At 36.8% G+C, this 26042-nt stretch overlaps 1 protein-coding gene across 1 annotated transcript; it reads right to left on the bottom strand.

Annotated features, from left to right (window-relative positions):
* Positions 1–21030: 21030 nt before the first annotated feature.
* LOC114310178 (heat stress transcription factor A-5-like) lies at positions 21031–25014 on the bottom strand. The gene is made up of 2 exons (XM_082875130.1): positions 24512–25014; positions 21031–21725 (listed from the first exon to the last, which is right to left on the bottom strand). Exons 1-2 carry the CDS (start codon positions 24719–24721, stop codon positions 21288–21290), a joined length of 648 nt encoding a protein of 215 aa, XP_082731256.1. The 5' UTR covers positions 24722–25014; the 3' UTR covers positions 21031–21287.
* Between the last annotated feature and the right edge of the window lie 1028 nt (positions 25015–26042).

The raw sequence follows: 26042 nt of genomic DNA, 5'->3' as shown, positions 1-26042 counted from the left end.
CAAGGGGTCTATTCAGTCTAGATGCAAACATGTATGTCACAAATGAGTGTGTTGATCCAGAATCAATTAATACAAAGGCATCCTGATTACATATTGAAATAGTACCTGAGACAACGGCATTGGCATTCCGTGTATCGCCCGGAACAAGCGCAAAAACTCTCCCCTGTCTCACTGTGTCCCCAGTAGTGGCAGATCTCAAAGTATTTCCCGGCTTTGGAACTGATGCAGTTGAACTAGCTGCAAGTTTCCCACTGTTCTGATTACATTCTCGGGCTATGTGCCCTTGCTTTCCACATTTGAAATAGGCTCCTGATGCACGGTAACAGACTCCACGGTGCCTTTTGCTACAAGTGTTGCACATGGGAGCCGTGTCTCGGGAAGAACTTGAAATAGTTGAGGAGCCTGTGTTTTTCTTTTTCAGAAATTTCTTCTTCGGAAAGAAGCCCTATCTTTTGTTGCCCTTCCATTCTGTTGTTGGCTTAGCTTGTCTAGCTATGTTGGCCTCTGATATGATGGCCATGTCCAGTGCCCCAATGTAGGTCTCCAACTTCAAGACATTCACTCTCTCTAGGATGTCACTTCAGAGCCCACCTTCAAAATGTCTTGCCTTCTTATAGTCAGTGTCAATTACATGTTGAAGGACAGCAGCAAAACCAGCCAAAATCTGAGCAAAAATCAGCCTTTTGGAGCTCCAAATGATCCTCAAAGAACCTTGACCCAATGGTGGTTAAGTTTGATCAAGGATGCCTAGGCAAATGACAGGTATATCTCCAAGTATATCTCTTGCATGCACACAAGGTTAAGAGGGAGAGCCAACTAGAGAGAAAAGCTGAACTTTGCTCTGAAAATTTTCTAGAGAGAGAGGCTCCCACCATTGCTAAATTGTTCCCCTTTGCAAAATGGGAGATATGGCTCATATATAGCAAAAAGCAAGAGTTGGTTCAAAATATCTGTCTATGGAACAACTGGAGGTTGTGGAAGACAGGTGGAGAGAAAATATCTTCAAAAAATCTGAGTTTGGGACCTGCAAACCACTTTTCTGGTCGGCCAGCCAGTTTTTCTAGTCAGCCAGCCAGTTTTCCTGGTCGGTAGGCAAAATTCTACTTTCCAGGTTCAACTTTAAATGGCCATAACTCCTTCATCTGGACTTCTTTTCAGGTCATTCTTATGTCTAAATTGAAGCCCCAGAAGTAATATTTCCAATGGTGGAAGACTTGCATTAAAATTCCAACTGTGCAAAAAGTTATGCCTATTTTGGTGAAGCCGCTCAGTTTCGATCCTTCCCGGATTCATGTCGAACTTCTCCCAAACTAGTTTTCTTCTCTCCTTTCCTTTTTTCTTCAACTCCAAACCCCTAAACAAGATGTTTTAAAAGATTTTTCAAAGATTTTATCTCTCTTTCATTCATTTCCACTTTGTCCTCGCTCGGTTTACTGAAAAGCGTGACATTTAACAAAATGCGAGTGTCAGAACATCGTAGGAACCTATTTTCAAAAAAAGTTTTGAAAAAGAGGGTCTTAAGGTCTAAAAACCATTCAAAATAACTTTGGTCCAAAAAAGGGGTGTGAGGTTAGGATTTTACTCTCCTCTTGCTGAAGAAATCAAACCTTTGCCCTGTACATCTTTCATCACCAAGTAAACCATCAGTAACGCCCAAGTCTTAAGGGCGGTCAAAAATGGGGTGTCTACACATATCTATATAATCACATAAGGATGTTATCATATAGCATACCACACAAACTAGTGCCTCTAACAAGTGAGACAAACCTATTGTGGTAATAACCACTTCCCACGTACCCAAAGCATTCAAACTCAGCACGCTCTGATACCAAGTTGTTATGCCCCGAAATGAATGCCATAAACAAAATAAAAATCTTTCATTAATCAGAGTTCGTATACAAAAGGTGACATATGAATTTTATATTCATAAATTATTCATCTTCAATCTACAACATGTGTTACAAGTAGTAATAGGAAGTGAAAGCTGAACAAATATTTATATGCCCTAAAGGCTTACATTTTTCCAAGACCGTACTTGGTTACATCAAAATGAGTCAAAGGCTCAATTCAATAAAAGCCCCAGGCTTGTACAAAAATTTATATACAAAATAAATGAAAGTGAGCCTTCAGCTCCACAGACCTCCCAAGCTAAATCCTTGGCGGAGGCATATCACCAATACTTGAAAATGGTTTTTTTCCAAGTAGGGTGAGCTAAAGCCCAGTAGAAACAATCTAACATAATGTATGAATCTTAACAAAGATATAAGCATGATGTGCATATACAATGCTTGTGATAAGATCTTTCATAATTTACAATATCATAATATGCCAAGTGTTATATCTCATTTCATTGTTCATACCTATTTTATTCAATCAACCAGTACGAAGGATACAACTCATTAGGTCTCAAATCAATATAATTATCATACAAACACATGCATTTGCCATTTTACGGAAATTTCGTCCTCAGGATCGGCACCCATGTATACAAACGGTTTTTGGGACTTTCACCCTGGACACACAGGCCAACTTAATTCACTGGAGTCTATCCCCTTTCTCCTTCCAAATATGGGGTACATCCCCTTTCTCCTCCCAACATCATACATATACAATATATTAAAACACAGTCATGTTCAATGACAATCAATAAGAGATTAGTTTAAATTCACCTAATCCTCATACAATTTCTACAACAATCATAGCTATCCTCTACCGATAGCCCAAAAACAGATATTTATAAACAGATATACAATCTCCAAGACAGATAAATTATCTTAAATTCCATAGGTAAGAGGTAATACATATCCAACTCCACCATTTATATAACATCTATCCAATTTCACATTCCCAATACCAATTCCACCATTTATGCAAAATAATTATTTGAAACAATTTCGGGCAAAGCTCCATTTTCCTCTAAATCTTCACTCCATGTGTCAAAATCAACAATTTTAACACAACACATCCTCATATCTACATCCACAATCATTTTCAATACTTTCATTTGAAAACCCCTCTTTTAATTTTAAACCAAAACCCTAGGTTTGTCTAAAATCCTCCAAATCCTCCAAATCCCAACATTATTTACACAATCAACGAATAACTAAGTTAACAATAATAAGAGAGTGTAGAAAGTCCCTACCTCAAGCTTAGAAGACCAAGGAAGAAGTAGAGAAACTCCAAAAATGCCAAAACCAAGATTTGTTCGGATCAAAACGTAGCTCTAGAGATGTTCTACTCTTTTCCCAAAGACACTAGGGTAGAGAAACCAATGGATCTAGGTAAAAATGTAGAGAGAGAGAGAGAGTGAGTTTTAGAGAGAGAGAGAGAGTCACGATCTAGGGTTTTTAGGGAAAAAGATGTGAGAAAGTGATGTAAAAAGGTGTTGTTGTGAACTGATATACGCACAGTTTGCTCGAGCACAAGAAGTGACGCTCGAGCATCAGACGCAATAAGTTGTTCCGCTCAAGCGCAAGAAGTGACGCTAGATCGTAGAATGCACACTCCCAGTAGTTTTACAAAAAATAGACCAACATTCAAGCGCAATAAAGGCCGCTCAAGCTAAGCCTACTCGAGTGCAGAAAGGACCGCTCGAGCGTAGAATACACTCTTTTAGTAGTTTTGCAAACCTGCAAAAGTAATGAGAGTTTGCAAAGCCCACTCAAGCGCAAGAAGTGTTGCTCGAGCAGAAGAGCAAAATTCTGAGCAACAAGAGTTGGGAAACTGAGCGACCAACCTATCCCAAACATAACTACAACAACCCAATAGCCAAATTTAAGGGAAAAACAAGTGTAGCAATGTATAATCAACAGTACGAAACCATGAAACCCATATCCAGAATACAACAAGGGTCAGGTCAAAATCAGAATCACTATAATCCCCATCCCTTAAAGAATTTCGTCCCCGAAATTTCAAATCAAGTTTTACAACGAAGTTAAAACCAATTACAACAATGACAATCATTCGATTTCATCACCATGACCCATTCTCCGGTCACTCAATCTCATTAACATGATAAACGAATTCTCAATGCTAAATACACAATTTATAATTCCAAAACATATACAATGTTCATATTAAACCCATGTTTCCAAAACACATACAGCATATACAATGTTCTAATATTTCATTAACATAACAAAATTTCAATTCATGATCAAACATCAACAAATAAATCTAGATATTTCTCATGGACTTCCAACTCACGTTCCCAAGTTTCTTCTTTAACTCCGTGATGTTTCCACAATACCTTAACCAAGAGAATTGTCTTGTCTTGCAAGACTTGGTCCCGGGTATCCAAGACTTTCACTTGTCTCTCCTCATATGAGGCATCCTCATCTACCTCTAAGTTAGTCCAATCCAACACATGTGATGGATCCGGTTCATACTTCCAAAGCATGCTATTATGAAATACATCATGAATCCCGGAAAGTTGTGGCGGCAAGGCCAAATGATAAGCTACCTCGCCAATCTGCTCAAGGATTTCAAAAGGTCTAATGAACAGAGGGGACAACTTCCCATTCTTTCCAAATCTCATCAAACCCCTTATAGGTGATATCTTCAAAAAGACATGATCTCCTACCTCAAAAGAAAAGGGCCTCCTCCTACAGTCGGCATAACTTTTTTGATAACTTTGGGCAGTAACCAACCTCTTACAGATAAGTGCAACTTTCTCAGTCGTTTCCCGGACTAACTCTAGATCCAACATAAGTGTATCACCCACCTCGGCCCAACACGCCGGGGATCTACACGGTCGACCATACAAGGCCTCAAACAGTGTCATGCCAATGCTCGATTGGAAGCTATTGTTATAGTCAAACTCCACTAAGGGCAAGTGTCTCTTCCACGAGCCCTTAAAGTCCAGGACACAACCCTGAAGCATATCCTCTAAAATCTGAATGGTACGCTTTGACTTCCCTTCAGTCTAAGGATGATACACAGTGCAAAAGGTCAACCTAGTGCCCAAGGCACTCTGTAGGCTCTGCCACAACTAAGCTATGAAATGCGGATCTCTATTCAAAACAATCGTCATAGGGACCCCGTGCAACCTTACTATGTCCCTAATATAGAGGTCGGCAAGATGATCTATCGAGTCACTCACACGGATAGGTATAAAATGCGCCGACTTGGTCAGCCGGTTAACTGCCACATAAGTAGAATATATATAGTGATCCCGGTATTCCCAGTTGTTGTTGAGCTGTAATCCGGACTTGGTTCCATAGATTTGTTGTTGTCTTATCCTCTTTTCTATCCCTTACTCTTTATCTTAGAACTTTGGGTTGTGTTGGACTTGTTGGGAATAAGTTGGTGATGTTTTAAAACATAGAAATCCTTGCCCAGATTTTGGTCCCTCCGCTCAAGCGGCTCTTTTGACGCTCGAGCGGGACTCTGTTGTTGCTTGTCCGCTCGAGCGGGGGTGTTGGCGCTCGAGCGAGGAGATCACCCATCCAGTATTTCGTCTACAGTGGTATACGCTCGAGCGGGGAGTTTGACGCTCGAGCGGGCATCTTGTCTGTAATAGTTCTGGGAGCACGCATCCGCCGCTCGAGCGGGGGATTGGACACTCGAGCGGGGATCTGTGAGTGACGCTCAAGTGGGGAGTTCGACGCTCGAGCGGGGCGACCTGTATAACACACCAAGATTCAGCTTTTTGAATCACTTTTCCATTTCCTTTCTCTCTCTTACTTTTTTGAAAAAGCCATTGGAGAGCACCTTACTCTAAAACCTAACTTCTCTCTTAGGATTGATGTAGCTAGAGTGTTTTCCTCACCTTGGGCCTTTGTGAGAAGTGTGTTGATCGTCGAGGGCTTCGTTGTGATCCAAGAAATTTAGGATTTGGAGCACTTTGATTTCGGGTCATCTTCTCTATTTGGGTTCTTCATTTGAGGTAGGGATTCTCCTTGTTCTTTTTCAATACTCCGTCTATAGATAGACATGTGGTAATTTTTGTATTGCATGAAAATTGTATCATGTTGGATTTGTTTGAAAATCATGAAATAAACCTAGGGTTGGTTGTGTAGAGAATGGATTGGCTTCATTGATTGTTGTCTTGGCTAAAATAAATATAAATTAGCATGTTGTAGTTAAATGAAGAAAAGCCCTAAATTATATTTTGGTTGAGTAAATTAAAATGGGGGTTTGTTGACCATTGTGTGTAAAACTCTTTTGTCAAAATGAGTGTGGTGAGGGTGTTAATACCTAAAGGATTAACCATGGCTTTGGAGATGATTTTATAGAAACAAGATTAGTGGAGTTGGTTTTGTGATAACAAAAAGGAAATGGAATCGTTTTTGTGAAAATGAGGGAAGTGTTTTCGAAATAAGTTTGAGAATTGGATTTTTTGTATCTTGAGTGTTGAACACACATGTCGAAGTTGTATCTTTAACTATCATGTTAATATTGTTGTTGGGTTTATGATTCATGATATTTGAGTCTTTTAATAGATGTACTAACTATATGCATCTAGAGGTTTTGTCCTTGGTCATCAGTGGAGGATGACACGGTTGTGTAGAATTGTCGGGTTTGCATTTTGCCATTGATTAATTGAACATCGTATGTGATGAAGTGCTAGATGCATTATATATATGTATATTAGCTCGAAAGGAGATGGTCATGTGTTCTTATGCTTTAACACATTGCTGGTGTTTTTATAGTTTATGTATATGCATTATACATGTTGGTTATGCCTTGATGTGCTGTGATTGTTAGTGTTATGCCCCGCGCTAAGAATCAAAGGTATCATACCCTTCCAGCTAGCACCTAGAGAACTGACTGTGCTAATAATCGAAGGTACCATACCCCTCCAGCTAGCGCCTGGTAAACTGACTTGTTGTTATGTTGTTAAGTAGGATGTATTGTTGACTTACTACGCACATAGCTAGTAGAGTGAAATGGGATTGTTGTTGTTTCGTTGTAACTGAAAATATCATGGGTTTGATTAGTTACAGTTCGGAGGACTGAGTTGCTCCATTGGTTGATTGTATACATGTTGGTGGGTTGTAAATTTATATTTTTACAAAGATATGCATATATAGTTATGATAGTATTGGAAACGAACCAAAATGTTATTTTTGTCTTTTGGAAAGTGTGGAGGAGAACGAATGTTTTTAAGATAAGCATGTTTGAAAAGGTAAATCTGAGTATGTATAGGAAATGGAAGAGGGTATCGGGCTTAGTGAGATTACTTCCTAAGTATTTGTTAATGTTATGAAAGATTGGGAATGGGGATTAATGAAAGGAAAAAGGAAAGACAAACCACTTGTAGCGTTGAATTTTCGAGAAAAGTTCATACATATATATTTTGTATAAACTGTCACATTACTATTCTAGTATGAGAATGAGTGTTCATGATCATAGCTATCTGTAAGTTGTTATTGTTGAGGATCATGTTGAGTTCCCTACTGGACTATATGTTCATCCCACGTTGTTGAATCTTTTTCAGGTGTTAAGCAGGTTGAGCTGCAAGATTTGGATCTATTTATTTACTGGCCACGGGGCCTCAGTTATGTTGGCGGAATGCCATTGTTGTAAAAGGGTTACACCCTTCTTCTTGTACTTTAAGTGATGTAAGCCCAAGGGCAATTTATTAAGTATGTTCATGTAATATTTACTTTGCATACGAATGAGAGTATTGTTAATCACTTCTACGGATTGAATGTATGAGTTTATTTCCGTATGTTATCCTTGAAATTAAATTAAGTTAATGAATTTGGTAATGACTCCGAGTAATAAAAAGTAGGGCGTGACAACTTGGTACCAGAGCGAGCTGGGTTTGAATACTTTGGGCTCGTGGGAAGTGGTTTTTACCACAGTGGGTTTACTACGTATTGTGAGGACGTTGCATATAGATATCATGAAAATTAGGACTTATGTGTTGCATTTATGTGAGCATGGGATTTAGTCTCTCGGATAGTATTCATAGCCGGTGAACTTGCTTTGAGGTCCTTTTGGAAACACGCCTGATCAACGTGGTTTCTGATGGGAATTCCTTGAGAGTTCCGGGATGAGTGGCTATCTTGGTGGACTTGATTCGATTATGTGTTTACATGTTTAGATGTTTATATGCAATAGAGGTGTATACTTTGTGACTAGTGTGTCTTGTAACTTAACGGTAGTGGAGTGTGCCTCGGAGAAGGCTATTGTGTTTTGCGCTAAGTGTGTTTTGCCTTCGTGATTAATAGGATGTCTACAAGAGGGAGTAGAGGTCGGATGAGTAGTAGGAGCGCCGGGAGAGGCACAACAGTTCCTTTAGTACCTGCCGTTGCAGCATCGGCTGTCGGCGAGCATGTCGCACGTGAGATTGTGAGAGCAGTGCAAGACGCCCTAGCTCGCACTGAGGGCGGCAGTGGGCATGCTCTCAAACTTACTAAGGAGTTCTTTCGCTCCAGTCCACCAGAGTTTGTGGGGGAAGCTAAACCGTTGGAGGCAGAGAGTTGGCTAGAGCAGATTACCAAGACTCTTGATATGCTCAGAGTCGAAGATGAGGAGTTGAGGGTTTCTTTGGCGACTTTTCAGTTGAAGAGTGATGCGAGTTATTGGTGGAAGTATGCTAGGAATAATGTGGGTAGCACGTGGGTTGCTTTTACCGAGGCCTTTCTGGCCAAGTATTTCCCTCCTTCTGCTCGGGAAAGGTTGAGGGATCAGTTTTTGGAGTTGCGTCAGGATGATACTCCTGTGGCACAGTTTGAGATGCGGTTTGCTAGCTTGTCGAGGTTTGCTCCAGAGTTGGTGGCAATAGAGGAGCATCGTTGTTTTGAGTTTGAAAGGCGGTTGTGTTTCGATATTCAGGAGAAGGTAGCTGGATCCTTTTGGAAGGATTATTACTATTTAGTCGAGGCAACGGCCCATGTGGAGGCCATGATTGCGAGTGATGATGGGGTTAAGGAGGAGACCATTGCGGTAAGTCCTTCGGTTCCTGAATACTCTAGGCTTAGTAAGGGGTGGAGGCGGAAACATGCTCAGTCGGGGGCTGGTTCCTTTTCTTCGCCAGGGGTTTCGGACACTTCGGTTGGAAGGTCCGGGGAGGTACAGGTTTCAGACTAGTCTCAGAGTAGGGGGTCTGGTGGTTGTTTCGTTTGTGGCCAGCAGGGCCATGGTAGACGTTTTTGTCCTTTGCATGTAAGTTCTTCGGGTGTTTCAAAACCCAGTCAAACTCAGTTGTACCCGTCCAGTCAAGGACGCTATCGGTACCAGAAACGGTCAGGCCAGGCTTCGGGAGCCTCGCAAGGGGCGACTTATTAGGTAGCCCTATAGTATTACCCCGGAGGGGGACTTTTGTGTTGTTGTCCGGTGGTGTATCATGTGAATCATCTTGTTGTTGACCGGTGTACTGTTGGATGCTGAGGCACCATGTTTTTGTATCGTCTATATGTGTACTTTGTTATTTGTTTAACCCTCAGGTATTGGAGAATATGTATGGGTTTTAAGCTCTCTTTTATATTGAGAAGTTGTTAGTGGGGTCACTGATCCTAATGTTGTTACTTGCTTGGTACTGTGTGACGAGTTAGTTGTGTGACGGCCTGTGTGCCCTATTCACTTTAATGATTATTTGTTGAGAACGAGAATTCGTGGGAGAATGGGTTAGATGTGGTAGTTTTGAGAGTTGCGGGATGTTGGCAAGGTTATGTGTGAATGTTGGGTATGGTTGTGAGTGGAGGCTGGCAGCATTCTTAAAAGGAAGAGCAGTTGTGTTCTAGAGTAACGAGAATAGCGCTGGTGAAATTGTCCTTCGTGATTGGGTTGTTGTAATTAATGTTTACCAAGTCGGTTTTCGATCAAGGAGATGAGCAGGCTTGCTACGTAACCATGGGGGGGAAATAGTAATTCCCTTAGACACAGTGTTGGTGTGGTTTGATTTTAGGAGATCCAGTGAGATTCCAAAATTTGGGGGTTTGTGTGGGGAACTCCGCGTGTGGGGTTAGCGGCACATCAGTGTGTGGATTACTAAGTGTGGAGTTTATTGAGTTGTTTAGTCATCTTGTTGGTATCGGGTTTTGGGTTGACATCGGTCACCTTGAAGTTAGTCTCGTTTGTTGTAGACTTTATATGTTGGTTAAGGAAAACTGAAACTAATCGAACATGTTATGCCATTGAATCTGACGGTTGATAGAATACATTAACTTTATGTATTGATTGATTATGTATATGACTTATGTGTTTATATGCAATGCTTGTGTATGAGAGGAGATGGGGGATGTACTCCACGGTTTAGGGGAAGATTGGGGATGTACCTCTAAACCGGTTAATGGTTAAGCAAAATGGGGGATGGACCCAGGGATGCAGTTCATATGCTCTCCCATTGTGGTGATGACACAGCTCTTATGCTTGTCTAAAGAAGTGTAGATAAAGCTCATATGCTTATCTTTGAAAGTGTGATATAGTTTTTATACTAATCTGTTGATGTGATGATATAGCTAGTATGCCCATCTATTGTGAAGTGAGAAATGTCTTATATGAGTTACTGTCTCATTTAATTGTTGGTCAGGTTCTGAACCATATTTATGATTTTAAATTGGTTCAGTAAAAGGAGGCGGAATGAAATTGCAAAACCATGAATTTCTTATGCCTTATGTGTTGATAGTGCTGTTGTTATTTCTATTAACTATCATTATAGAAATGTTATGTTCTGTGTTGGTTGTGGTATCACCGTGTGCGTGATGGTTATTGATAGTGTTATTTTGGAAAGAAATGGAAAATAAAACTTTTCCTAGTATTTGGGCCACCTAAGGGTGTCGTTGAGAAATTGATTTAACTCAAGGGTTTTAAGGATTTTCAAATGAATGATTTTTGGCAAATAAACGGTGGATGATTGTGTTTTGGATAACACCGTGTTGGTGAAAAATGTATACAAAGTTTTTGAGTTTCGCATGGAAAATGCAAAGTTTATTTCGAAATGCCAGCATTGAAAATTTGACTATCTTTGAGAAATGTCTCTTGAGCAAGAAAATGTTTTCTTCTAATTTACTCAAAGGTTTGCTTTGGTCGTGTTGTTACATAGTGACTTAGCTTGAAGCGCTGGTCAGATGTGAGTAAACTGTTTCAGAAGGGTTGATTTTGTTGTGGCTTTTATGCCTACAGTGTCGTCGTTTGGAACGTGTTCCCTCGGTTAGTCTCTTCCTTGGTAAGAGTGGATTAAAGGTTTGTAGTGAGAGTAGTTTCTTTCCTAGTACTCGGGTGTGAGTAGTTTCTTTCCTAGTACTCGGGAGTTGGTGTTGTGTGATCAGTTGGCCTTGTGTTTTGGCGTATCCTTAATTTCGAGGACGAAATTCTTTAAAGGGGGGAGGTTATAGCGATCCCGGTATTCCCTGTTGTTGTTGAACTGTAATCCGGACTTGGTTCCATAGATTTGTTGTTGTCTTATCCTCTTTTCTATCCCTTACTCTTTGTCTTAGAGCTTTGGGTTGTGTTGGACTTGTTGGGAATAGGTTGGTGATGTTTTAAAACTTAGAAATCCTTGCCCAGATTTTGGTCCCTCCGCTCGAGCGGCTCTTTTGACACTCGAGCGAGACTCTGTTGTTGCTTGTCCGCTCGAGCGGGGGTGTTGGCGCTCGAGCGGGGAGATCACCCATCTAGTATTTCGTCTGCAGTGGTATACGCTTGAGCGGGGAGTTTGACGCTCGAGCGGGCATCTTGTCTGTAATAGTTCTGGGAGCGCGCATCCGCCGCTCGAGCGGGGGATTGGACGCTCGAGCGGGGATCTGTGAGTGACGCTCGAGCGGGGCGACCTGTATAACACACCGAGATTCAGCTTTTTGAATCACTTTTCCATTTCCTTTCTCTCTCTTACTTTTCCGAAAAAGCCATTGCAGAGCACCTCACTCTAAAACCTAACTTCTCTCTTAGGATTGATCTAGCTAGAGTGTTTTCCTCACCTTGGGCCTTTGTAAGAAGTGTGTTGATCGTCGAGGGCTTCGTTGTGATCCAAGAAATTTGGGATTTTGAGCACTTTGATTTCGGGTCTTCTTCTCTATTTGGGTTCTTCATTTGAGGTAGGGATTCTCCTTGTTTTTTTTCAATACTCCGTCTATAGATAGACATGTGGTAATTTTTGTATTGCATGAAAATTGTATCATGTTGGATTTGTTTGAAAATCATGAAATAAACCTAGGGTTGGTTGTGTAGAGAATGGATTGGCTTCATTGATTGTTGTCTTGGCTAAAATAAATATAAATTAGCATGTTGTAGTTAAATGAAGAAAAGCCCTAAATTATATTTTGGTTGAGTAAATTAAAATGGGGGTTTGTTGACCATTATGTGTAAAACTCTTTTGTCAAAATGAGTGTGGTAAGGGTGTTAATACCTAAAGGATTAACCATGGCTTTGGAGATGATTTTATAGAAACAAGATTAGTGGAGTTGGTTTTGTCATAACAAAAAGGAAATGGAATCGTTTTTGTGAAAATGAGGGAAGTGTTTTCGAAATAAGTTTGAGAATTGGATTTGTTGTACCTTGAGTGTTGAACACACATGTAGAAGTTGTATCTTTAACTATCATGTTAATATTGTTGTTGGGTTTATGATTCATGATATTTGAATCTTTTAATAGATGTACTAACTATATGCATCTAGAGGTTTTGTCCTTGGTCATCGGTGGAGGATGACACGGTTGTGTAGAATTGTCGGGTTTGCATTTTGCCATTGATTAATTGAACATCGTATGTGATGAAGTGCTAGATGCATTATATATATGTATATTAGCTCGGAAGGAGATGGTCATGTGTTCTTATGCTTTAACACATTGCTGGTGTTTTGATAGTTTATGTATATGCATTATACATGTTGGTTATGCCTTGATGTGCTGTGATTGTTGGTGTTATGTCCCGCGCTAAGAATCAAAGGTATCATACCCTTCCAGCTAGCGCCTGGAGAACTGACCGCGCTTAGAATCAAAGGTATCATACCCTTCCAGCTAGCGCCTGGAGAACTGACCGTGCTAATAATCGAAGGTACCATACCCCTTCAGCTAGCGCCTGGTAAACTGGCTTGTTGTTATGTTGTTAAGTGGGGTGTATTGTTGACTTACTACGCACATAGCTAGTAGAGTGAAATGGGATTGTTGTTGTTTCGTTGTAACTGAAAATATCATGGGTTTGATTGGTTACAATTCGGAGGACTGAGTTGCTCCATTGGTTGATTGTATACATGTTGGTGGGTTGTAAATTTATATTTTTACAAAGATATGCATGTATAGTTATGATAGTATTGGAAACGAACCAAAATGTCATTTTTGTCTTTTGGAAAGTGTGGAGGAGAACGAATGTTTTTAAGATAAGCATGTTTGAAAAGGTACATCTGAGTATGTATAGGAAATGGAAGAGGGTATCGTGCTTAGTGAGATTACTTCCTAAATATTTGTTAATGTTATGAAGGATTGGGAATGGGGATTAATGAAAGGAAAAAGGAAAGACAAACCACTTGTAGCGTTGAATGAAACGGTTGTTTTCGAGAAAAGTTCATACATATATATTTTGTATAAACTGTCACATTACTATTCTAGTATGAGAATGAGTGTTCATGATCATAGCTATCTGTAAGTTGTTATTGTTGAGGATCATGTTGAGTTCCCTACTGGACTATATGTTCATCCCACGTTGTTGAATCTTTTTCAGGTGTTAAGCAAGTTGAGTTGCAAGATTTTGATCTATTTATTTACTGGCCACGGGGCCTCAGTTATGTTGGCGGAATGCCATTGTTGTAAAAGGGTTACACCCTTCTTCTTGTACTTTAAGTGATGTAAGCCCAAGGGCAATTTATTAAGTATGTTCATGTAATATTTACTTTGCATACGAATGAGAGTATTGTTAATCACTTCTACGGATTGAATGTATGAGTTTATTTCCGTATGTTATCCTTGAAATTAAATTAAGTTAATGAATTTGGTAATGACTCCGAGTAATAAAAAGTGGGGCGTGACAATGTATGTTTCTAAGTGTCACTAGATTAACTATTCTTAAAAAATATTTAAAAATAAATATAATATTAAAAAAATATTAAAAATTAAATAATATTAATTTTATATATTAATACTAAAGTATCACTAATCCGGTTGAGTACAAACAAATACTTTTTATCCTACATCTCTAGCTTAATACCATCACATTAATAATTTTCTCACTCAATTCCACCCTCCCCTTAATCTCCATCATTCTATGAAGCCAAACAAACACAACGAAAGAAATTTCCTAGCACCTTCCTTGCACACAAAAATGCTATCCGTGAGTTTCCTAGCACCTTCTTTGCACATAATAAGTTTTGAATTTCAAACTTGTAAAAATGATTTTCAAAATATACACTCAAATATCTATATAATGAGCTCATTTGGGAAGTTAACTATTTTAATAGGTTATTTTAATTTTTAACTATTTTAGCAAGTTAAAATTTTTGTGTTTGGAAATATTGTTAAATTTTTTTGTAATTGGATATAATATTTATGAGAGAAGAATTAAAATAATTATGAGTTTGATGTGACATTTTATCTTATTGACTATTTTAGTTGATTTTAATTTTTTTGTAAATTTTAGCCAAAAAAAAAAAGAGTCAAAAACCCATTTGCCAAATAGGGCCAAAACGGTAGAAAGATTTTTGAAAAAATGTATATTTTTGACCTACGTGACATCATTAATGGTTCAGATCATTTCATGTACAAAATTGATGGCCAGGTTTATTTAAGCCAAAATATATTTCCCGCCCAACTCTTCTTCTCTTATCACTTCTCTCCTCTTTCATCATTCCATACTCTCTCTCTCTCTCTATATATATATATATATATATCCACTACACACAGGTTACAAGAGGTGCTCGAGGTTCGGTTTGTGGTTTTGACTCACCTGCATATGTGCGATTTAGGGAAAATTGAACCCGCAACCGCCTACAGTGCGGGTTGCGGTTTGTGCAAATAAGGTCCTCACATTTAGGTTTTTTTTTTTTTTTTTTTTTTTGTAAAACAGTAAAGTGACAAACTAAACTAACTCACTTTTCCTTTTCCAAAAGCAAAAGCCTTTCTACAAGCAACTTGCATAGCCTCACTGTCCAAGTTTTTATAAGAATAATTTTTTTTAAAAAGAAAAAAAGGTCTAAGCACGGGTGGATTCTTGTGGATGTGGGTAAAATTCGTAATCCGTCCGTAACCCACAATCATGCCATATTCCAAATCGCATGCGCTTGCATTGTGTCTGCGAAACTGCCCATTTCTATGCGAATCAATTCGAATTGGGCAGATTGAACGATTCGAATAACCCTATACCCAGCCCCAGCCCCAGCCCCAGCCCCAGCCCTAATAACAACACAAAAAAGTTTCCTAGTTAGCACCCACCTTGTAGCAAATTTGCCTTTTCACTCAGAGAAGTTTCCTAAGTGTTTGGCAGATTAGGTTGGATGAGATTGTTAGTGAGAGGATAGTTAGTGAAAAGATTGTTAATGTGTGGATTGTTAGTGGGGGAATTAAGTAAAAGCGTGTTTGTTTTGATGACAGTGTGAGAGATGGTTAGTAATGGGATTGTTAAATTATTTTTATATAAAATAAACAAAACAAATTATTTCTATAGTTAAAAAAAAAACCTAAAACAAATATTAAAACAAGCAGGCACACTTAGTAAAAAAAATAATAATTTTTTTTATATAAATTAGACTCAATCCACTAACTATTTTTCTAATTCCATCCAAAATTCAGCCAAGGTAATCCTCATCCTTAGGGGGATTACTAAGCCCCTCACACTGTTAATCCTCTCCTCCCAAATCAAAACAAGATATGGGTGGGACCTACACCTTCCTTGTAGCAAATTTGCCTTTTCACTCAGAGAAGTTTCCTAAGTGTTTGGCGGATTAGGTTAGATGAGATTATTAGTGAGAGGATAATTAGTGAAAATATTGTTAATATGGAGATTGTTAGTGAGGGAATTAAGTAAAAGTATGTTTGTTTTGATGACAGTGTGAAAGATGATTAATGACAGGATTGTTAAATTATTTTTATATAAAATAAATAAAACAAATTATTTCTATATTAAAAAAAAATTAAACAAATATTAAAACAAGCAGGCGCACTTAGTAAAAAAAATAATTTTTTTTATATAAAATAGACTCAATCCACTTACTATTTTTCTAATCCTATCCGAAATTCAGTCAAGATAATCCTCCACCTAAAGTGAATTACCCCTCACACTATTAATCCCCCCTCCCAAATTATCACCAAACAAGATATGAGTGAGACTCATACCCCGTACCAATTCCCCCCTCCCCCCAACCCCCCCCCCCCCCCCCCCCCCCCCCCCCAATATATAGATATAATATGGTAGATGAGTTTTTTGGGTGGATAATGGTTGATGAGTTTTTGAAAAAAATGTATATTTTGTCCTACATGACATCATTAATGTTTCATATCATTTCATCTACAAAATTAATGGCCAAATTTGTTTGGGCCAAAATATATTTTTTTAATTTAAACTTTATATATATATATATATATATATATATATAATATTAAAAAAATCAATACTCAACGTAATTAATCTATTTATTTTTTCTTAATCTAACCGTAACATATTTATATTTAATTTTTTAAAATAATTTTTTTTATAACTGCCATTCTTACTTTTTTTTTAATATATTTTCTAACTAAATAAAAAAATAATAATTACAATCACTTTTAATTATATGTTACTATTTTTCTTTTTAATTTAACTATTATTATTAATACCAAATTGAATGTTTATTTTATTATGTTATAATTTAATATCATATAAAATCCTTATATATTTATTTCAGTTACACTTTTATAGCACAATAGGGCTAAGATTAGTAAAATACACATAAATAATTGAAATAAAACTATTATATATATTTGTTTAAATAAAATTTTTGTAAAACTATAAAGTTTGAGATTATCAAAATAAGTAATTAGAATCATTCTTTAATTTTAAATGATTTTTTTTCCAATTTAATCATCACTTTTAAGAAAAATTTATCCATAAATCTCATATGGAGGAATGTTGATCTATTTAGTTCTAAGAGTTTTCTTATGAACCAATTAGTCATTTTTGTTTTAAAAATTTGTATTTATTTGATTTGGTATCATTTGAATTTAAGTGAATACATTTTTTGTAATTTATGTTTTCAATTTTCTAATTTGTTTTTGAGATGAGAATGGAAAGGTGGGGTATAAAAGATTCTTCTAGGGAGGATTGGTGACAGAAATGTTAGTTGTTGAGCGTAAAAATTCACATTTCTATTGGTGTGATTTCTTGGTATTACATTGGAGTGTTGCATTGCATTAGAGTGTTACATTCGGAAAAAAAAATACACTAAGGAGTTTTTGTATTACATTGATTGGAGTGATATGTTTGGAAAAAATATTCTAAGGAATTTTTTAGAATGCTACATTATTATGTTTGAGAAAAGTATACTAAATAATTTTTTTTAATGGGTTACATTAGAGTGTTACATTTGGAAAAAAAGATACACTAAATTTTTTTTGTGTATTACATTGATTAGAGTGTTACGTTTAAAAAAAATACATTAAGGAATTTTTTTGAAATGTTATGTTGTTATATTTGAAAAGTACACTAAGGAGTTTTGTAGTGTGTTATATTGCAGTATTACATTTGAAAAAAGCACACTAACACTATGTTTGGTTGAAAAATTTAGGAAGGGATTTAGAAAGAAAAAAGGAAAAGGTATATAAAATATAAATAAAATATACTTACATTTTACTTAATTTCACACGTCATTTCTCTTTTTATTTCTAAATCTCTTCTTAAATTCCCTAATCATGAGCAGTTTTTTTGGTGTTAATGGACCTTTGCCAAATAAATAATCTTATCATCAAATAAATGTTTTTATTAAATTTAATACCTTATATTTTTTTAAATTAAAAATTTTCACTAATTATTATTTTTATTTGGATACCATTTACTCAACTACTCACCATCACCGCACATCCCTTGTGTCATTTTCTTACATAGGACAGTCAACAGGTCAACCCTGGCTCTTTCTTTCGCTTTTACTTTTTCTTTTCCTGCTCATAAGGAAGACCCAGGTATTGATAGAAAACCCAAGGTAACGTTTGGTTTAGTTTTAAAGTTATAATTTTTTTTAGAGTTTTGATTTAAGTGTGAAATTATGAGTTAAGTTTTAAAAAAGAAAAAATTTATTTAGTTATGAGTTTTAAAAAGAATTTTTAAATTTTGAAAAGAGCAGTCTACCAGGTTGTCAGCCTGGATATGCTCTCGAACGTCTGGCTGGTTGATTGGAATAGTGTAATTTTTATTTTTATTTTTTTGCAATTGCAACCTGTTATTTGAAGAAAAAAAATTATATTTGTTTTAGATATTTTTTAAATATAGAAATTATTTTTTTAGATTTTTTATAAAAATAATTTAACAATCTCATCATTAACCATCTTCAACAATTTATCATCAAAAGAGTTTAGAAAAGAGTTTTAGGTCATGTATTTGGTTATGAGTTTTGAAATTAATTTTTGAATAATTTTGAGTTATGTGTTTAGTTATGAATTTTGAAAAGTATTTTAAAAATTTTGCATGTAGAATCATGATTCGAAAGGAGAACCATACAAAGCCTAAGTCTTCTTTCATATATTTCTACCATCGTTTCCTTGAAACACCACAAAAGATTTAAGAAAAATTACACATGCGCGAGCGCAAAAAAAAAAAAAAACAAAACAAAACAAAAACAAAACAAAACAAAACCCTCAAATTTTGTATGTTTTGTTAGATTGGACCTTTACTGTTGTGTACTTGTGAACTTCCTAATTTCTGAACAATTGGTAGGAGAGATGATGGCAACCGAATTATGGACGGATACTCTTGGAACCACTACAACAAAATTGAATTTTTACGACTTACAATACATGTTGTAAAAATTCTTCCATGGCATGCATACAAATGTCGTTATATGACATGCCATGGAAAGTTAAGCATCATTTACGGCATGTAGGAAAAGTTGTAAAAAGTAATAAATTAAACATTAACGACATATTTTGTATGTCGTATATAATTTTTTATGACATTTTTGTCAGGTCATAAATCATCATACTTTTCATGACATAATTTTGCATGTCGTATAAGGTTATTTTTAATATATTTATGGCATACTTTGTATGCCATATATAATATTTTACGACATTTTCTTTCATGTCATAAATCATCACTTTTCACGACATTAATTTGTATGTTGTAAAAGGTCATTTTTAATATATTTATAACATACTTTGTATACCGTATATAATCTTTTACGACATTTTTTTGCATGTCACAAATCATTACACTTTTTATGACATAATTTTATATGTCGTAGAAGGTTATTTTTAATATATATATATATATACACAGGAATATAACCTTGCCTAACAACATGTAGACAATAACTTATAAAATGTAAGCTGTGAACAAACCAAGTAGAAATAGCAACTATGAAGTAAGCAAAAAAATCCAATATCCATACACCAAACAACCTGCATACTAACTTCCATCATCAACTCATCAACTTCTATCATATCAAGTTGATAACTTCAAAACAGACAAACTAAGAAAAGTATCCAAATCATAAGATTCACTAATCTCTAAAATACTACTTTAAACATCCAAAAAGCATAACTACAAATCGTAAATTACCAAGTTTGTCCCCTCTTAATGCAACAACTTGCATTTGACATTACTTTGATCCTACAAAAATTAGAAGTATATAAGCATACTACTAAATTAATGGGTGTGAACTTCGAAGTTTAGGAAGCAAACTAACAAAAGATAAAAGATAGAGAAGACATCATAATTTAGACAACCAAAATAGAAAATCTGAGACAATCAAACGTATTTTCCCTGTTTGGATCAAATTCAGTCAAACCATCCTCTTTATAAATAAAGTTAATGGGTGAACTTTGATGAATTATCAAGAACAAAAAAATATCTTCATTGATTATTAGAACAATCCATACCTGTGTATATATACATCAATTCATAACTAACTAACTGTATTTCTAATATGCTAACCGTAGATATCTAACTCTATAACAATACCTAGTTACAAGCTAAGCTATCCTTGTGTGGCACAGTATGCCTTATGATGTGACTTCACTCCTGATAGGTTCAGTAGTAACAGGAGCCTTATCACTTCCCCTCAAGCTAAGGGGGCAAGGCATTAACCATTAGCTTGTGTGTGAAATAAGAAAAACGAGCAGTAGAAGGTGGCTTAGTGAAAATATCAACCAATTGGTGAGCAGTGGGAACAAATTTGAGTAGGAGCTTATGAGCAACCACCTTCTCCCATACAAAATGACAGTCCACTTCGATATGCTTCGAGCAGCTATGGAAGACTGGATTGGCAGCCAAGGATAAAGAGGACATATTATCACACCGTAACACAGGTGGAGAAGGTTGAGGAATATGAAACTCTTGAAGAAGCATTTGTAACCAAGTCAATTCAGCCATAGTGTGAGCTAAGGAGTGATACTCAACTTCAGTGAAGGAGTGTGAGCTAAGGAGTGATACTCAACTTCAGTGAAGGAGTGAGAAACAGTAGTTTGTTTCTTAGAAGACCATGAAATCAGGTTGGGTCCCAAATAGACACAATAGCTGGAAGTGGAACGTTTATCGATGACATCCCTAGCCCAATTGGAATCACTGTAAGCCTGTAATTGAAAATGGCTAGGATGAAAGTAAAGACCATGGGAAAGAGTGTCTTTCACATATTGAAGAATTCGTTTTAAGGCCAAAAAATGGCCCACAGTTAGAGAGTGCATATGTTGACAAGCCTGATTAACAGCATAATAAAGCTCAAGCCGAGTAATAGTGAGACATGGAAGAGCGCCCACCAAGCTGCGATAGAGAAAAGGATTAGAACAAGGGCGGGCAATGGCTGTAATAACCCAATCCTCTTGTATGCTTTAATTCCCTCATTAGATGTGTGATTATATGTGTGTTTATGTATTTGATGTGAAATTTCATGTTTTAATCTGTGAATTACATGTTTATCAATTTGTATCTGTTGGTGATGAGAAAATCTGTTAAAATTACAACATTTGGACTAAAAATTGAAAGCCTCAAAGGCACGATAAACTGAAATTGACTTTACAGTTATGATTAGCATAATTTTTAGGCATAATATGAAGTTTCGTAAAAAAAAATTCCCCATCTTCATTGGAACTCTGTGTGCTATGTGAAACCAAGTTAATATCTGAAACAGACGGTAACAACTCTAATCTTAACTTGTTTGAGAAATCTTGGTGGAAAACGTCCCCAAACTCGGGCCTAGAGCTGCTATGGTTGTCCACAAAGCTATTCTCTAGAACTGGCCGGGAGTAATCAACTTGAGGTAGACACCTTTTCTTATTATATGCTGAAAAATCCATAGCTTCAAGTTTCCAGCAAGATGTTCAACAAAATTCTGGTTCTGAATTGCAGTTTCTAAATAGTTCAGCAACTTATCTTGCCTCTGTTCCATACCATTTACCCGCTGAGTTGAGTCTTCCAACTGAACCTTTGAAGCAGATAAAAGTGCAGCTTTCTCATGTGCCGCTTTCTCAAGTGCAACTTTCTTGCATGAAAGCTTATCAATTTCTTCCTCAAAAGCCACTCTCTCTTGGTCAACTGGAGTACCGTGAGGGTGACTCTGGCTGTGAATGGGTTTCCTGCAATGTATATTCTTTAGGAGATGCTTTTGATCTTTCACAAAATCTTCATTTGCAAATTCCCATCTTTCTGGATCAATCTTTCGAAACCCCTATTAACAGAATATATCCATAAGATTTCGTTAACTCAAATAAAATACAAAGTAGAACTCAAACTTCAGAGGATTATATGCAAACCAATGTGTTAAACAATGAAAGAATTTGAGTCAAACACAATGCAATATTTGAATTTTTCCCCACATGAAATTTCTATCAGTTTGGACTTTTGAGGGCTATGTTTTACAAACACGGACAGTGGATACCAACACGAAACAATATGGATAAGCTGAGATGACAAACATTGACAACACAGCACTAAATAAATGTACACATTTTACTAGTAAATGTATTATGTGGGAATGGGATACTAGTCCAAAAAAAAAAAACATGTGTATTGTAAGTGGGACAAATATAAAATCATGATTAGTTTACGAAACATTTGTGCTAACAAATGCATAACTCAGAAGATGAAGCTCAATAAAAATAATACACATACTGTTTTGCAATAATACTGCTCCTTGGTAAATGTCTTCCTTTCCTTTTTAATTTTTTAAATATAGCTACTATATTCCTTTTCAAGATTAACTGTGCATGTTACATGTTAACATTGTTTGGGCCATGTGTCTGATTCTTTTTGAAAAGGACTTCAACATGTATAAATTGTGTCCAGAACAATGCTATATGTTTTGCATTTGACATTGCTCGTTGCATTAAGTGTGTGCACTTCATAGGTTTATTTATCTATTTGGGGGCTGACAAGAAAATTGCAACACTGAATATATAGCACTGACAGAAAAAATATATGAGAGAACATAGACCAGAAAAATAAAAGATAAATGCCACTCTGCCTCCACAGAAGCATGCCAGGAATCTGAACAAGTCTATCTAATTGGAAGAGTTGATAAAACTCAGTAGTTCAGAAATATTCATGTCAGACTGAAACAAGAGAAATTAAGATTGTCCAGCGAAATCTACTAACTGCACCTATTTGAATGTGAAAGAAAATTACAGCAATTAATGAAATTTTGTAACACAGGTTAAGCAGAAGCATAGCTCCGAACATTTTTTCTTCATTCCCCATTGAAAAACAATCATATAATGCATAACAAGTGGGGCAAGAAAGATCTAGCCCCGGCCAGCAACCCACAGCTTTATATGGCCAGTTGGCCATAGTTTTTCCAGTGTGCAGTTCAACATATGCTTTATACAAATACATCCAATTACAAGATGAACAAGGACTAGAGATAATTCCAACAATATTAATGCATATACACATGCACAAGTTTCAAAATGTTACCAGATATTTCGTCAAATTTGAAAATGAGTTGGCCAGATGTATTTAATAAAATCCCTTGTATGTTGATACTAAACTGTTTTCAATCCATTGTCACAATTCTGTGAGCAATTTTGGGCTGAATAAAACACAATTAATGACTGTAGGTATGTGATAGTGAGGTGGTCAGTCGTGACCCTCTAGGAAGATTGTGAACACTACAATGGATAGGGATTGCTGGAGGCGGAAGAAAAGAAAATAAAGGCAGCCTTAAAGGGAGAGAGGGTGGCAGTGAAAGAGCATTGTCAACAGAGTAGAGGAAAATGATAACCAGAGTTTTGTGTGTTCTACGTGCATGGGTAGTCTCTTATATAGGCTCCAAGACAGTTGGAGACCAGCTCACCTATAGACCGGTAGTCAGCCTCAGCTCGACATAGTGTAGGTATTAGGCCTATCATAGTGTCCCATGATTCAGATCTTAGAGGATGTATCATGGCATGACATAGAAGAGCCTTAAATTATTCCAAACTTGGGCCAGTTTGATTTTTAGGTAAAGTTTCAAGCAATTGCTCTCACCCGATGTCATGTTTCCACATTACTCACTTCAAAGTTATGGTAATGATGAAGAATTAAAAATTTTAAATGACAAAGATTGTGATTTTCTTTGCAAGCATTTACATGGTTTATTGAGAAAACTCTACAACCTGACCATGAAGTTGTGATTGAAAAATATGAAAGAATGAACATAACTCATAGTAGTCACCAAACCAGTTTGATCAAAGTGAAGGTTCAAACAGAATGAGTAGGTTTATACTCTAGAGGGAAATGTGCATTTTCATTGGTTTGATGCATTAAAAATTTTATGTGTTAAAAACGTTCTTAAACTTGTACTTGCATTGTAAAGTAAGTCAGTGGAGAACATGCTCAAATTGTTGATTAGTTGCATCAATCCCACTAAACAAGAAGAAGCCTACCATGACTATTTAATTAAAATTTTGAATAGTTACATTACCCCTATATTACTGGATCAAAGTACAAATTTTTCTAAGAGTTACTAGATTGCTTGCCAGTTGCCACCATCTTTTGGTTCACCAAAGCAATAAATAGGAGATTGTGATCAAGATTAACAACAGGTGGTTGTAACCAATGCTTCAATTCGATGAACTTTTATCAAGTATTTGTTTTACGAGAACTACCCAATTCACCAAGCATTATTCTGCACCACCTATGCAACTCAGAATTGGCTAGCAAAAGAAATACACCTAAAATAATTAAAAATGCACATGTGGAACTCAGTTTTTCAGTCCTCTATCTATAAACCTTGATCCAAACTCACTCATGTTTAACAGAGATATTCAATTCAAAAAAAAATCACTATCTTTCAAATTCCCCTGAAATTCTCCCTCTTCAAATAAAACATTTCCAAAAAAAATACCAAAACGAACCTAACCACATCAGAGGACATGTTTGATGATTCTAAAAACCAAGATTTCTCAGGTGCATAGCTTCAACCCCTCAATTCCACATCATATAAGCAAAAACAAAGCAATTGAATTGTTAGCTTACATAGGTATTGAGTTGTCTGATGAAGCTGGAGAAGTTGTTGTGCTTGAAGTAGGTGGGAAGAAGGAGGCGAGCGAACTCGGGAGGGTTCCAGACCACGAAGCTGTTGTTGTTGGAACTCCAGGAGACGATCTCGTCGGTGGTTGAGTCATCCACCATGTCGTAAGTCTTCAGAAGAAATGGTGCCGGTCCTCCTCCGGAAGCTACGTCCATTTCGTGCGGACAATTGATTGATTGATTGATTGATTGATCCTCTGGTTTGGTTTCAAGAAGTAATTTTCCTGGGACTGTTCGTATATGGAAACCCTAATTTGGAGAGAGAAAGAGAGAGTTTGCAGAGTCGGAGAGAGGGAAACTTTAGAGAGAGAGAGAGAGAGAGAGAGACGCCGCGTTGTTGACTGAAGAATTTTGGTGTCAATCGGACTGGAAGTCCATTCGGTATTAGGGGCAGGTCACCGTGGCACCGGTCAAATTTGTAAAATTAAGGCTTTGTTTGGTGTGGCTTTAAAATTATGATTTCATCCTTCCGTTTATATGTATTGGTTGGATGGAATTTTGAAAATGTAATTTCAGTATATATTTTAAAATAGGACCGTGCTAGGGAGCTCGTTTTCGAGCTCCCCCGAATCTCCCTAATTTCCTTTTTTTTCTTTTTCTTTTTTTACAGCGGAAGAAGCAAGAAGAAGACGAAGAGGGAGAGGGGGAGGAGGAGGGGGAGGGGGAAGAAGGACTGGAGGGGGCCTAAAAAATGGGCTGGAGGCGGGCGGAGGCGACGCGACGAGCTCGGCTGGGTCGATGACCGGTGGGCAGATGAGCTCGGCTGGGCGACGAGCGACGAGCTCGGCTGGGCCGACGACCGACGGGCGGACGAGCTCGGCTGAGCGACGAGCTCTTTCTCTCCCTCTTCCCTCTCCCTTTGTTTCTCTCCCTCTTCCTCTGCTCTGCGTTCAAAAATGGCGGAAAAAAAGAAAAAAAAAAAAAAAAAAAAAACCTAAAGCGTCGTTTTGGGCTTTAGGGGGATTCGGGGGCGAAATCCTCGAGCTACCAATCTTTATCCTTTAAAATATATACTTTTTAATTTTACGTTTAGATGGAGTTTTTAAAATATATTTCTCTTTCACGTATTGCTTTTTGAAAAGTTTTTGATTTTAAAACATATTTCTCTCTATTTTATTTTAATTTCTATTTTCATCCTAAAATTATATCATTAATTCTCCTATTTTTTATTTTATTTTTTTCAAGCTTATCACAAATGACAAATCCAAAAATTCTTAGCCACTCCCTTTCCCACAATCTCCATTAGCTAATATTAATACCCGCCACCCTCCTTCTCACCTTGCCTAAGTTGAATATGTAAATATTAAATTTAAAGATTTTAGGAGTAACTTTTTTTTTTTCTTCTTTTGATATCTCAAATTCATTTAGTGGCTCTCTCTCACTCGGTGTACATAGGTGAGTTGATGCAAAATTTGCGATAATAAGAGAGAAGGTTGAGGCTGGCAATTTTTGCAATAATGGATTAGAGTAGTCGTGG

The sequence above is a fragment of the Camellia sinensis genome, chromosome 6 (assembly GCF_055761805.1).
Source record: "Camellia sinensis isolate YWXY chromosome 6, ASM5576180v1, whole genome shotgun sequence".
Classification (NCBI taxonomy): Eukaryota; Viridiplantae; Streptophyta; class Magnoliopsida; order Ericales; family Theaceae; genus Camellia; species Camellia sinensis.
This window is presented reverse-complemented; position numbering and strand designations above follow the sequence as displayed.